The sequence below is a fragment of the Anguilla rostrata genome, chromosome 14, assembly GCF_018555375.3.
Source record: "Anguilla rostrata isolate EN2019 chromosome 14, ASM1855537v3, whole genome shotgun sequence".
Taxonomy (NCBI): domain Eukaryota; kingdom Metazoa; phylum Chordata; class Actinopteri; order Anguilliformes; family Anguillidae; genus Anguilla; species Anguilla rostrata.
The window spans coordinates 12,639,592-12,655,098 of NC_057946.1; the positions used below are offsets into that span (position 1 = coordinate 12,639,592).

The following is a 15,507-nucleotide window of genomic DNA, read 5'->3' on the forward strand; positions in this document are numbered from 1 at the left end:
GACATGGTTCAGTTGTGTCAGAATATGAGAAATTCAATCCATTTTACAACAAATTTCAGCCACAAACTGTGATTCTGTAATCATAAGAACTTCCCCCTTTAGTTTATCCCCTCTTGAGATGTGACCCCTCCAGTGGATCTTCAATTGACATATTGTACCCACACTCCCCCCAGATGGTGTCTCAGCTAAATCTTCAGGGATACAATAATTTAAGCTCCGCCTAGCTAGATTAAGCACTGCTTTGTACTGGCAACGCTAGCACGTGTAGGGAAGATCAAGGGGTTATCTTAATCAGCCAGACAGCGCCTCAGTCGGACCGTGGCGACTGTCTGCAGCGTGCGCTGCCGTGTTTGTACACAGTGCGCCGTCTATTCTGGACCTATACGATTTCTCTCTTTATTGCATTGTGCACCACTGCAGCAAAGAGAAACTGTACCCACACGAGCAGTATCACTTCTAACAACAGTGAAGCCGGTAGCGTCCGCTTCCCCGGGAAGGACTTAACAGAGAATACTGAGGACATAGCCTACTATCATTCCAGCGTCGCTCACGAAAGGGAATAGAAGTTTTTATCTGCTTGCTTGTATTAGCGGACTGGGCAACTGCTATTTCATGATATAATGGGACCGTTATTTCTTGCTCTCGTCCTCAGCATAAGCGTCTCTGTCCCGCAGCACGCGGAAGGTGAGTCGCCAGCAATCGCTGATTTCACGGACAGTCCTGCGCAGGAAGTCTTTAATATCCCTTGTGGTTTTTGAAAGACTGTAAAGCTTGCTCGTTTATGAAATACTGGCTGTGTACCCCAGTGAATTTAATATATTCTTTATACTACTGTGTGTGTATGTATATATGTAGCCTATGTATGTAGGCTATATAACTAGTGTGTATATGTATGTATGTATGTATATACCCTATGCATGTTCTCTCTCTCTCTCTCTCTCTCTCTCTCTCTCTCTCTATATATATATATATATATATATATATATGTGTGTGTGTGTGTGTGTGTGTGTGTGTGTGTGTGTGTGAATGATAGAGTGAGAAAGCATGAATGGAATGCTTAATTTATTCTGTAATTGCGAGAAATTATAAACGCCTTGCTCCGCAATATACAGCATTTAATTAAGCACTGTCATGTTAGATGAGGACTTCGAAAATATGAAATAATCGTGCTTCCAATTTTCTAGTGATGTAATCGGTGTGATTGAATTCGAACGGCAGAGGGTAAAATTTTCGCATCTCTTCGACTTGACTCCGTGGGATGTTTGTGCTTCTTTAATGCTAAAGAGGTGATTCGTATTCACAGAGTTGTCAACTCTGCTATATTATTCATTTTTGTCATAGCAGGTTCCAGAGGACAATCACTACGTGCACGGTGCAGGCGGTGAATAGCCTGACATGCAGATAATAAATTAAAGAGTAGGCTTGTTATTTCGCATATGTGTGGATGTATCTGATTTTGGATTAATGCGCGGTTAAGAGTGAAGGTTGCCTATTGTTGAGTACTCCTGAATTTAAGCCTGACGTGGTCATAAACATAAAACGTGGCATTTTAACATTTGCCTGAATTGTACCGCTGTTCAACCTGAAAAAAAATGTAAGAAAAGACCAGTTGGGAAGTCCTAGTTTTAGTAAGTTGGTTTCATTACTGTTGCAGTCCGCGTACTGAGCATACGTAATGCTCTAAATATAAATCACAAATATCTGTATTTTAAATTGAAAGTGTGCACTGCCCGTGTGAAAATAATTCTAAGAAAGTTTCCCTGATCTTGAAACGGGGCTGTTTAATTAAGTGGTTTAAGTACTTCTGCAGATAATATTGTTAGTAACATTTGGCAAAATCGTATAATGCACCTAATACCCAATTTTTAACATGGTTCTAAAAGGCCTATTATGTAAAACATTTAGTTATTTAAAAAAGTAATAATAATTATTTTATTATGAAACAGTGATTCCACCTATCCAGCCCAAGGTTTATATAGTTTATACAGATTCAGTTTATACATGGGTTGGGGCTATAGAGGTCACAAATGTAATACATGTTCATGAATATAACAAAGAGTCACAAATCTACAAATGCAATACAGAGTTCAGCAATAATGTAAAAAAAAAAAAGAAAAAAAAAAAAAATTACAAATGTAATCAAGGATGAGCCACAACTGTAATGAGGGGTATGCTTATTCAACAGATAACATACAAACATAACAGGTATCAAACATTTGGTGGATACAGTATGTTACAAGGACAACGATTCAAAGAGAGGTAAAGTAAAGCAGCAAAATAAAGCACAGAAAACACCATTGCAATCTCTGTCAATAGCCTTGTGCTTGTACAATAACTTTTAAAACTATCTCAGAGACATACATATGTAAGGTGACATTATTATAGAGGTTATGGGTATGACGTCAAATGAGTTAAAATAACAGACTTTCATTGTAACTCTGTGTTACATTTGTGGTGAACTCTATTAAATTTGTGGTTAACTGTGTATTACATGTGTGGTTTTGTGGCACTCTATTGCATTTGTGGTCATGTGTTACATTTGTGACCTCTACAGAGCTTCCATGAAACATACATCAATTGCATACAGTACGTGTACTTTATCTGTCGAAGGGATATAACTTGTCATGTAGAGCCTTGTGCCTTCTTTCAAAAATTTCTGAAAGATTCTCCCTGGACATCTATAACAAAACTCAGTTAGCTCTGCTTGAAATAGCTTATGCAGTTGCAGTTAAGCTTAACAAGGTAGAGTGGTGAGATGCTTGAGATTTATGATTGATTCGGGACTCACAAGCTATATCTACAGAATAGTCTCTTTCTCTCTCTGTATCTCTCAATGACTCCCCCTCTGTCTCTCGCTCTTCCTCTATATATATATATAGAACTGGCCCAAAGTATTAGGCTCCCTGTTAATATTTGCATGTTTATTGAATAACAAACCAAAGTACACAAAAAGTAATAAAAGTAATCTGTCACGACTTTCCGCAAAATTACCTCCTTTGGCTTTAATTACAATTAAATTAATTATTGGAAGTCTATCCTATCATTTTGAAAACTGGGAAGTGGAGGGGTGGGCAGGAGATGGAGCAGTAATTCAATTGAGTTAAATCTTATCTAAGTTTTTTTTAGACCCCAGGTAGCCTAATACCTTTAGCCTGTAGTGCAAGTAAAATAGGTGTTAAAGTTGCAAGATATATGGCAAAGAAGGAGTTAGGCTTAGATTTTGGGGGCTAAGTAAACATTGTGGCAAGAAGGTTATTCGAATGAGGAATTGTAGAAGAAGCTTAAGCTTTCCAGGTGCAGTGTTCAGTACACACTCAGAAGCTTCCAGCTGATGGGCAGTAATGTTAACAGGAGAAGACACTGATATGTTGTGTTGTCTAGCATGATAAACCATCATACAACTGCACCACAACTATAGGAAGAACTCAACTAGAAATAAACCAGTTCCCCTGACTACAGTGAGATGGCAAATATGATCTGCTGGTCTAAAAGGATGTGTATCTGAAAGCAGAATTATAGCAGCTACACTGCAAGATGCAACCCCTCATCAACAGCAAGAATTGAAAGGCCAGATTATAATTCATCAAAAAATACAGAGGTGAGCCAGAAGAGTTATGGGTCAAAGTTTTATGGACAGATGAGACCAAAATAAACCTGTACCAAAATGATGGAATGCCAAAAGTGTGGAGAAAGGAAGGAACAGTGCGTGATCAAAAACATCCCACCTATTGACAGATTTTTTGGCTTTGGCTGGCTATGCACAAATAAATTCCTCCTACCTCATCAGCTGTGCTTCATCCTACAGCAAGACAATGACCCCAAACATACTGCCTATGCAATAAATGCATTCATTAATGGGAAAAAGTATAACATTTCGGACTGGCAAAGACAGTCGCCTGATTTAATTCAAATTGAGCATAAATATCACTGGCTGAAGAAGAGTTTGAAGACAGAAACCCCCCGAAACAAAGATCGACTGAAAACAAATGCAGTGAAGGCCTAGACTGGCATCTCCAAATGTTTGGTGATGTTAATGGGCCGTAGACTTAATATAGTTACTGCATTTTAGGGCAATATTACTGTTTTGATGTACTCCTTAGTACATCTGTTTATTTTACACAGCTGAAAATGGTGCGACTGAACAGAAAAACGGTAAAGATTAAATGGTAATGCATTGGGTCGGATTGTCTGTACTTCCGCATCATATTCATGTTTTGATCTAAAATCCAAATGTCTTCAGCATATAGAAAAAAATAACACATTTTACTCTGCCATTGCCATACTTTTGAAGTACGCTGTACACATGCACACGCACACACACACACACATTTTTAGAATAGTTTATTTCTTGTTGAGTTTTCTCAGCATGTATGCAGATGATTCAGACATTTGCTATCTCAGATGGTTCACCAACTGCTGTTTTGCTGTGGAGATGCAGTCTGTCTTTCCCGTTCTCCACTTCATGTGCAGTGTTTGCTTACTTAATACCTGATAGAACTCAGTCACAGTGCTCATTTAGAAGAATTAATATTGTGATTGATAATGAAGCAATGGAGTAGTCCTAAAAAAGCGGATGTGCGACTGTGTCAAGAATTCATGGGGGAAAAAAAACTAAATACGTAAGGCTCGTAAAACCCTTGAAAAACACAAATTTAAGTATAGAAATGGGGGTGCTGCTTATTTCCTCACCCATGCAACTTCTTCAATGGGTGAGACTAGTTGGGAAACACTGAAGCACTGGACACATGATTTCTCATATGCGACTTAAAATAAGGACAAATAAGTCACCCTGACACAGCATGCGTCTTCTTCAGAGTTTATAATGTAGTTTAACTGGCAAGCTTGCTAGCTATGTTAGTAACATCTAATTCATGCATCATTTGTTTTTTCTGCCACTCCCGTTCAACTAAGTGATAAAAATAAAATGCCATCTCGGCAACTGAAAAAAAAATATTAGTGTCCATGTCTGTCTCAGTAATCCAGCAGCTAGCTATTTTGTCATCTTGGAGCTACAATACTAACAATCAACATACTGGTGTTAACTAAAAAAAGGCTGACTAACCCGAAATTAATTGACAACTAACTTTAACTATATAAATATGAAAACCTCTAAACATCACAGGGACTTATTGGTGGCGTACACAGCTGAATCACCTGCATGGTGCCCCCTACAGCCTGGAGGCATAGTGTTACCAAGCCAAGGGTCTCTGTGGAAAGGGAAATTCCCATCTGATTGCTCTCTACTGACTCCTCTGGTGTGAGGGGAAATTGCAGTCTGCCCACTCCACGTGCTGCATGCCTTTAGCTGGGATGTGAGTCCCAGTGTGTGGCCTTCCTGTACTGGCAGGGGCTGTTGCAGTGATAGTGGTGGGCGTGGGCCTACAATTGGGATATAACAATATAAATTAGGGTGGAACACGAAAGAAAATAGTTTCTTTTCTTTCTTCATTCTCCATGTTTGTTGTAGTGTTCACAAATGACCTGCATAGGTCCATGGGAAAATCCTAGACTTAGCAAATTGTGTCCTTATTTTATTTGTTTTACAAGAGCCTGGCTTTTGTGTCTCTTTGTGAGTGTCACGTCTGCTGACTGTTAAGTGGTCGGAGCTTGTCTCAGTTGTCCATTTATTGGAGATTTGTCGATGAGTTTATAAGGATAATCCCTTCTGCGTTTCCTCTCAGAACTCTGACCTGTACTGTATGGTTACAAGTTGTGAAAGGTTAAGGCTGGGAAAGGCTGGCGCCGTGCACTGGAATTCTAGTTTTTCCTCTCAGTATAATGGCTGGTTCACAGTGACACTTTAATTTTGCTTTAACAATAGCAGAAAACGCTTGGCGCTCGATGATTTATTGAAGATCGCAGTTTGAGCCCTGCAGGTTTGTGCTGAAATTTTTTTTGTATGTTCACTGTGGATGACACAAGTTATTGTAGCTTACTCGAGTGGAAATAAAGTTAGAATAATCGATAAGCAGCTTGATGTAGTACATTTTGATATCATTTTTTCCCCCCACATGGCTGTGTTTACAGACTCGGGTGAACCTTGGAGTGGAATGGAGATTTCGAACAGCTTTAAGATCTCCATATACTAAATGTCTTCATTTTGAGTGTAGAACCAATTGAGAATGCAGACATGGGAAATAACGGCCCTGTAGTGTTGGACTGTCAATGGCAAATCAAAAGAGGTACTGCACTGTGACTGAAATGGCACAGAGCATGAACAAACACATTATTTTGAATTATTGAATTGTATGCATTATCTCATTGAAACATCGTATGGTGCTCCATATGTGCTGTAAATGCCTGATGACCTAACAGCTAATAAAGTTGGTTCAAAAGTGTCCTTGTGACAGGCAGCTGGGTAGCTCATCCTGATAAGACACTGTTCCATGCCAATGCCTGCCATGGTAGCAAGAGAGGGAGGGAGGGATTGAGTCAACAGGATTTTATTTCACACTGGTGTACCTCCAGTCTGCCTGTGTATGCAAGCTGCACACAAATCAACAGATCAACACCATAGCTGTTCAAGTTCAAATGTTGTATTGTGGAGGGAAAAGAATCTGCAACTGACATAAGCATATGTTCTGTAGGAAGTGCATGTTTATCTATGGTCTCCTAGATTTATGGAGGAGGTTGCAATGATTGTTACAGGCATACCAATACAAACTAGCATTCAAATTCTGAGAATGTTTTTTTTCTTCCTGGTAAACAAAAAAAAAAAAACGTTTTTACTGTTCATGCGAAATACTTTCTGACGTTTTTGCCAGTGTAAATATATACATATTTGAAATCTTGTGAATACCCACACAGCCATGCAGTTTCTCTGCCATGGTCTTGGTCACTGCTTCCTCGATCTCTCCACATTTATCCGTTTTCTTCCTTGCCTGAAACGATCACTGACCCTCCCAGGAGGAATGAGAAATGAAACAGCAGGGCTCAGTGCTGACAGTAATTCTCACCCCATCCCTCTGTCACCTCAGTGTGATCTGAGAGATAAGAGAAAATCAGCTGACATGTACACTCACTCACACACACCTCCCAGTCATTTGTCAAGTTCATATTCATCCAAACACAGCTCTGTGTTATGCCCATGTGTTGTTCTTTAACCATACATATTTTATTATAGCTTTTGACAATGTGACAGTGCGGTTAAATCAACAAAATATGCCTACAACTATATTTGAAAAATGTGGGCTTGTGCTATATACAATGCACATCTATCCATTTGATTTTGGAATAAAAATAAATAAGATTTACAATAAAATTAATATTGCTTCATGTGAAAATAATTTATTACCATTTATTCTGAAGGGAATCTCGAGGTCATTTCTACACCCATGAGTATGAACTTAGCTCTAAAAGATCCACAATGAGCAAATTGGTTTTGCACAGTTATTTTTATTTTTTTGCTTATATAGGATTTAAGAAACAGTAATTAGGGATTCATTATTCCTTAATGCTTTAAGTGCTGTCAGTGCTCTTGTCTTGTAACTGAAGAGTCTTTGTTGAAGCTCTTTAATTGTGGTGATGTTTTAAGATGGCTCCATTGTTTTGCTGACATGCCTATTTGTCTATTTATGAGTGAATCAAGTTGGCAAACTATTCAAGAAAAGTTGATGAAAAACATTTTCTGCACAGTTTGTGATGTGCTTTGTGTTGTGTACTGTAATGATGAGTGGGAAATAGCAATCACCCATGTGTGAATCTTTTTTGTTTTCAGAAACTGAAAAATTAAGAAAATGAATGCCTTGAGGACTCCAATGCCGCACACACTCACACGCACACCCACGCATGCACCCATACACGCTCACACGCACGCATGCTGGCACGCACACACGTACACACTGAAGACTGCATATACCCTACGTGAACAGTGTTGCTTTACAGTGATCTTAATTCAGTTTTTCTCTTGTGCCTCGGCGAAATGTCATGACAGTTATATTAAAACTAAAGGAAATGACGTAGACAGAGAGGCCCGTTTCTACATACATGCACGCTGCTATTTTCTACCAGCATAGATGATAATTTTTTACAAAAATAATCATTAATACAAATGATAAAAATATAAGCAAATGAACAATACAATACTGAACAAGACTAAAGACCCAGTCAGACACTTCCCTCAACTTAAAGAGCTTTTTCAGTGGAGCAAACTGAACACTGCTTTGTGGGATTTTACAAAATATGTAGATATTTATTTCTAGCTGTTCATTTAGTAATTCACACCACAATGTATCATTATTTGCAAACCTCAAACTCATAATATTGAGTACATAAAATAAACAAGTGTGTAAAGTTATATAGCGATATCCCACATAGCTGAGCGATCATATATACATTGCCTGCATAGCAATATGCAGATGTTCAGAAGAACTTCCTCAGATTTTTGAATGCCAAGTTACCTTGCAGTGTTCCTCCAAAATTGTACCCAAGTACCTGAATGGCCATTGATTCCAAAACCCTTGACTTTGTAGGAAAACAAAAGCTGTGTCTGGATTTAGTTTATATGTGTCCTTACTTTGCATAGTTACATGAAACGGTCCAAAAATAAAAATATAGAAATATACAAAAACAAGAAAAGTATATGAAATGGTTTATATGAAAGCACAGGTATTAATGCCTTTTAAAAACTCTACAGCCCTCCTTGCAACTGGAAGTGCAAAGACTTAAAGACAAAATCGAGACATGAATATGATTCTTATCCAGAATCATCAAAAATCCTTCTGCCTGTGGGAGGAGTTGTCAACCTTGTGTAGATCTTTCAGCAGAGCTCTTTGGTATAATGAACCCTGTATTAAAAATGGTCTTCCACTGTATTATTTAGTACACAGTGAGGGTGACACATGTTATGCACAATGACCCTTATATTTAAGCAGAATACCAAAGAATACCAAATGCCTTGCCGATGTAGAGAATTGGTATGGAATAACTGAGTGCATGTATAGAAATGGGGGTATTTAGCGATGAAATGAGTAAGCTTGTTTAATTTTTACCATTGCCTCTGCCCTTGCACAGCAGACCCTATTCTGTCTCATCAGAACAGTCCTGTGATTCCCAACAAGCATCCAAAGTCACACATTTATGATAGGTCAGCTGCTATAGTTCTGGCTCTAATTTGGGAAATAAATTGTCCATGATATGCTGGGGCAAACCCATCAGGGCGAGGACTATAGAGGTATATTCCTTTTTGCAATTTGCACAAACTAGCTCCAAGGTCTTATTGTTCCTTGTGGAGCAATTGACATTTACTGGAAGGTAGAAAGTACAAATGAAAATGAGTAAATGGTTGAAGTCACCCATAATTAATATTAAGGTATCTCATAATGGTGACTGTGACTTGCTTATAACTATGCATATAGCATCATTGGCTGTTTTCAGACCTGCAAATGGCAGAATGCTAGCTTTTCATTTTCAGCTATACACTACATGGCCTAAAGTATGTGGACACCTGACATCCAACATCTCATTCAAAAATATGGCCATTATGGAGTTGGTCCACCCATTGCTATAACAACCTCCACTTTTCTGGGAAGGCTTTATAATAGATGTTGGAGCATTTCTGCAGGGATTTGCTTCCATTCTGGCAGAAGAGCATTAGTGAGGTTGAGCACTGATTGGGCGATTAGGCCTGGCTCGCAGTTGGCTTACCCGTTGGTCCCAAAGGTGTTTGATGGGGTTGAAGAAATGGTTAAATGCCTACTGTCATTTTCAGACATGCATATAAATTGCAATTTTCACAGTTGACCCTTTTTACAGTTTGTGAAGATCTATCCTCTGATTTGTCAGTTTTTCAATATGTCAATATGTTCTGCATGGGATTTTTTCTATGTAACTATCTCTTCCTTCTGCGCTAACCCACTTAGAGTTATCAATACATTTAAAAAGTAGTATTTACATGTTTCTGAAGAAATTGCATTGCAGAAATGGCTATTACATCATCTCCTGTCAAGACAGATGCCAAATGAGATGCTAGTGATAACACTGATTAATAGAAATAATTAATAAACATGCTCACTTCTGGTGTACTTCCCACTGTTTAGATTAACTGTAAGACCCTCAGAACTCATGCCTCCTATACAAAAATCCCAGTATTGTAAAATAGATTTATTATTCTGGCAAATCAGTACTTTGAGCCAAATTAGTCCTTGAGCTAAACTGAATTCACTAAACTAATTTTACCAGTGGAGATTAAGTGTTGAATCAGACAAGGAATACAAGGGGTATAAAGTCAATTCTGTAATTCTGTAACTAAGAGGGCCAGTTGTGTGTGGTACTTCGTATGACCTACTGAATGCACAGGTGCCCACACACAGCAATGACAACCACTGCATCCTTCTATTCAGAGAAGGCTCATCTTTTGAATAGATATGATACTGTATGGATCCAGTCATCATCATCTGCTCTTTTATACAATCTTTAGGCTGAAATCTTTTTTTCTTCAAGCTATTTTTTCATTAAAAGGTAGGCCTATGTAAAGGCAGTAGTCAGCCACAGGCTTTTCCTTCTTATTTTCCATTACAGATTTACAGATACCATTCCATTACAGATAATTCAAGGCAGAACCCTGAAGACAAAGATGTTGACAGTAAGTTAAAGGAGATCATTTTTTATAATCTCTATGGGGTCAAATTAAAGATGGACTGAGCTTTCTGAAACCAGTCAGTATGAAGCTGTTCTTTTCTTGTTTGTTAGCTAAGCAGTAGGCTAAGCAGGACATTCTCTGAGACATCCTAATGTTAAAAGAGCAGTGCACCCAAAAATGAACTTATGGGTATGTTTCTGCTTACCCGGAGTAGTATCTGTCCATCCAGATGAGTTTTCAGCTTTGCTGCAGCTGAACGTGATTAAATGGGCCTCGCAGGTCCATCTTTGTGTGGCTTCAAAGTGACAAAATTTACATTTAAAAAATGTAATAATGATGTCTCTTTCCAATTATAATCCCGCAGCTACTCACTAGCATTCACAGACCTTAATTTGTGCACAGTTTCATCAAACTACTTCTACTGAAGTACACTAACCGTGTAGGCTATATCTGAGCAAAGTCGTGCAGACGGACCAGCATGAAACTTGAGAGATGGTGACTTGGTGTGATGAAATGCGACTGTTGGTTGTAATTTCAATATAGTAACTTGTTAGTGATTTACTTTATTAAAGCACATAACGGCTTATCATGGTTAAGATATTAACTGATGTAATTTATATAATAATATTTCAACCATGAATTTTGAAGCTGTGCTTTAGTAAAGTAAGTTGCTAACAAGTTGCTATATTGAAGCTACAAAAGATTCCATTCTGCCAAAGTCACATCATCATCACTCAAGTTTTATACTAGTCCGCCCTGCACAAGATTATATATGCTGAGCAGTTAGCATACTTTGGTAGAAGAGGTAGTAAATTTTTCAAATGTTAATTTTTGACGATTTGAAGCCATACAAATATGGACCACATAGTCCATCTTATCAGGTTCAGCTGCAGTGAATATTTAGAAAACATGTCACATTTCAGTAAAACTATCTGGAAGGAAAGATACTATTCTGGGTTAGTAGAACTATACCTTCATGTCATTTTGAGGTGAATTGCCCCTTTAATGCTGTTCTCCTGTGTTCGACTTGGCAAAAACATCAAACAGTCGTGTGTCTTCAACCACAATCCCGATTATAGCAATGTGGCTCTGAGAAATTTAGGTGTATTTCACCAGAGCTGCTCTCTGCATTCCGGTAATGGACAAGCATGTTGTTAGATATCAAGTTGAGCGCAGGCAAAGACATAATATGTAACTGTGCTAATGGAGTCTATCCAAAAAGTTCTTAGTTAAACAAGTTAGGTACATTAGGCACAGCAAATAGCTTTGGATATCTTGAGCCAATGTGTGCCATTACTTTTAAAAATACATTTTCCATTCCCTACTTAGTGGATATGTAAAAGTGTTTCCACAGACTTCTGTGTCAAGTGGCTCTTAAAAGACATAGAGTTTCCATGTCTTAAGTTTTGGTCCGAGGTACAACTGAAGTTCTTTCATGTTTGGCCACAAGTGACTGGGACAACTTAAATTGCTGGTCTCTTGTGGCTCATTCAGGCATCTTGAAAGTTCCCTGGAATGACTCAGAAGGAATATTCTGTTTTCTTCTTTTCTTATCACAGAGAAACAGAGCTCTTGATTGCTCTTGTAGGTAATGCCAGTGAAGTAACAGAATGAGAGATTGTGCTTATTCAGTTTGCTGCCAAGTACGAATGAAGGCAGAGTAAGTGAGGTCCAGCATGAGGTTTCTAAAGGTTTGAGTGTATACTAGGAAATTTAAGTTACTGTCAGCCTCCTCCAATTTATTCATGATTGTTTCTTGAGTGAAATGTTCAGTCAGGTTGCATGGGCACCAGAGGATCTAAGCATTAGATATTAATTAATATTGTCTTTACAATGGCAGGTAACCAGATATGGCCACTCTTCAACTGCTTTTATACATCTGTTTCCAGTCGTTATGGAGGCAGTCCCAGAGAGGTTAAATGACAGCAGATTTGGCTAGATGTGTCACCCAGCACCCCATTTCCAAGTCTTTCTATTTTTACCATTGAATTCCACCATTTCAAGTCATTTTTTTACCTCAATATTAAGGTAAATAAGAAGACTACAAGCCATTAACCTTAGCTATGAAATCCATAACTAATAATAATAATAATAATAATTATTATTATTATTATTGTTGTTGTTGTTATTATTATTATTATTATTATTATAAAAACAAAATGTAATTATCTAATGGCTACATGGATTTTAGATAACACATCTTTAATGTAATATGTTGAACACGGATTGGATTCATGAGTAATAATATGTGCATGAAAATGTACATGCAGTGTAATTTAAGTTGCTGGTTGCTCGCTGGTTTGACTCGAGAGTTTGTACAGAAATCAAACCAACCCATAGTGCTTTGTGCTCCCTCCAAAATCCAATCAGAGAAAATAATTGAGTGAAATGTTCTTATCTTGTTGTGCAGTAGCTCTGCTCATTCAAAGAGTATGACTTGTAGTCTCTTGCTCCAGTATGATAATTGGGGGGGGTGTTTCTGGGAAGAATTTGAAGCAGCACTCTTGAAGCACTCTTTGAGATCACCTCCTGCCTTCTGAAGTGCATGTATTCTGTCTCCTGTTGCGACTTCTTTGCATATTTTACACATTGAAGAAAAATGTGATTATTCTCTCTTTCCCTGATACATGTGTTGGCTGTGCTTCAGTGTTAGTTGCATATTTTCTTATCGCAGGTAACCTGTTCTTGGGTCCAGAGCCACTTTGCAATGTACCATGTTTGAGAGCTCGCTCTATAATTTTACAGAGCAGATCAAGGTCTTTTGTCTCTGCATTAGCATAAGTTGGAGGTGTAAAATGACTGTGTGCAACAGTTGCCCCAGAGTGTGAACACCGTATGCTTTTAAAAATGCAAATTACAACCATTGAGGTGCCTTTTGGGAGTCTGCTTCTCTGGATACAGGTTGAGAAACTGATATGGGGGGGGGGTCTGATGGCAGGATGAGGATTTGGGAGCTGTAAATCCTTCAGTTGCTGTAGAAATTCCAGTTCACAGGCCGACCCATTTTGCAAGTGTGTGCAAATACATTAAATCATATTTAATTGTATGTGTCCCTTTCACTTCTGACACATTCCCTCCCAAGCCCTTGTTAACTTGCGTTGTGCCTTTGTGTGATGCGATTAATTATTCATTTTCATTAGCACATGCCTCTGACTGCATTATAGTTTTAAGCGCACATATCTCATCGATCTAAAAACCCCACTGTGCCCTTAGAGGGAGTCTGTTGAGCACTGAAAGATCATTTCAAAGGTGGTTAAATTATGGTGAGCTATTGTGTCTTAAGACATTTGGCTGTACATGTCCTCTGGGTTTTCTTCTGATATCTGTTTGAGACTGATGAACAGGAAACAGGTATAAAATGCCAATTTATATAAATACATTAATGAGGACTTCAAACAGTGAAAAACTATTACTATCCTTTCTAGTGCAGGTAATCTTTAGAAACCTGCAGGTTTCCACTCTCATCCAGTACTTTCAAAATGTCTAAAGCTACCTGAAAAATGAACATGAAAGAACACAGTGAATTATAGAAGCAGGTCATGACTTTTCCCTAAGCTACAGGACTCAATTACAGGCTTTCCATCGCCCTGATTATGTAGAGTTTCCTGTCATGTGACAGACACCTGATAAAATTCATAATATTTGCTTTGGTTAAACTGTCTATGATAGCATGGAGGAATGTGTTTCAAATCCTTCCTACAAATGATCTGTATATAAATCGCAAAATCATCCAAAAGTTGTGTACTGGAGAACGAGCTTATCAATTCCATCCAGTGAACGCCCTCATGTATCCTTGTATGGTTGGGATTTCTACTATATAATCCTCACGAAACCATTGTCATGTGATATAAAATTGATATATGGTCACTTTATGTATTTCTTTTTCTTTATGCTTTGATGGTTTACAGCAGTTTTATTGGTGGATAGATGTATTTGCATCAGGCATGTTTCATGCTCATCCGACGGTTCAAAATGAAACGTTAAGTCTTTCTGTGTTGTGTGGAGTCATGCCCTTAGGTCAGGGTTCACAGGGAGACAGATCAGGAAGGGAAATTCAGCAGGTGACCTTTCTGTCATCTGGAGCCAATTATTTCACCAGAGAGCGCAGGGCACACTGCTGTTTTGTTTGATCCCTACTGATCTGAATTTAATTTCAACTTGGGTATTTCTTTCCTAACTAAGACAATAAAAGCCAAGCATTCTTTTTGTCCTTTATATTTGAGAGTGTAGTGTAGTGGTTAATAACTTTTGAGGTTACAGGGCCAAATCACAGTGTACTATTCAACAAGGTACTTGTTTTGGCTTGCTTCAGAAAAAATATTCAGCTATAATGGTCTTTCTGAATAAGGGCATTTTTTCATGATCATTTTTGAGAGGGTCTGTGCTTGTGTTAGTGGAATGCAGACTAATCAAGGCCCAAGCATCACAGAGCTCTTTCTGCCTGAGGTATTCACATTCTGTTCATACAAAGGTGACGTAAATACCTTTTAGGGGAGTTAAATGGGTGAAATGCTGGAACACTAATTTTTGCACGGGTCGTAATGCATTTGCACTTTGAAGAGTTCCAAATGTAGGAGGAGAAAATGTAAAATATGTGCATGAGCCATTAGATGTGATTTATCAAGGTTGGCAACGTTTGCGGCCAAACCGATCACACCTATTATTTAATGCCTGGAGAAAGCAGATGTAAATTTCATTCAAGCATATTTGAGTGTTAGATGAAGTAATTGTCAGTGTGCTCGTGTGCAGATGGAACACATCAGCTACCAGGCCATATCATCAATGCCTTAGTCAGTGAGCTTAAGGATGAACTGGAGCCAGACACAAAATGGAGCTACAGTATGTCACCTCTGCAGCCAAAAAAAATACTTTTTTTTAAATATTATGATTGCCATGATTACTTTGATGGCCTTGAGTTAATATCCATA

At 38.3% G+C, this 15,507-nt stretch overlaps 1 protein-coding gene across 5 annotated transcripts in view; it reads left to right on the forward strand.

Annotated features, from left to right (window-relative positions):
- The first annotated feature begins 242 nt into the window (after positions 1–242).
- The window catches only part of edil3b (EGF-like repeats and discoidin I-like domains 3b), a 111,247-nt gene continuing 95,982 nt past the window's right edge, over positions 243–15,507 (forward strand). For all 5 annotated transcript variants that reach the window (XM_064308126.1, XM_064308127.1, XM_064308128.1 and 2 more), the window contains exon 1: positions 243–684. In XM_064308126.1, the coding sequence (XP_064164196.1) occupies positions 621–684 (64 nt within the window). In that variant the 5' untranslated portion in view covers positions 243–620. The remainder of the gene's footprint in view (positions 685–15,507) is intronic.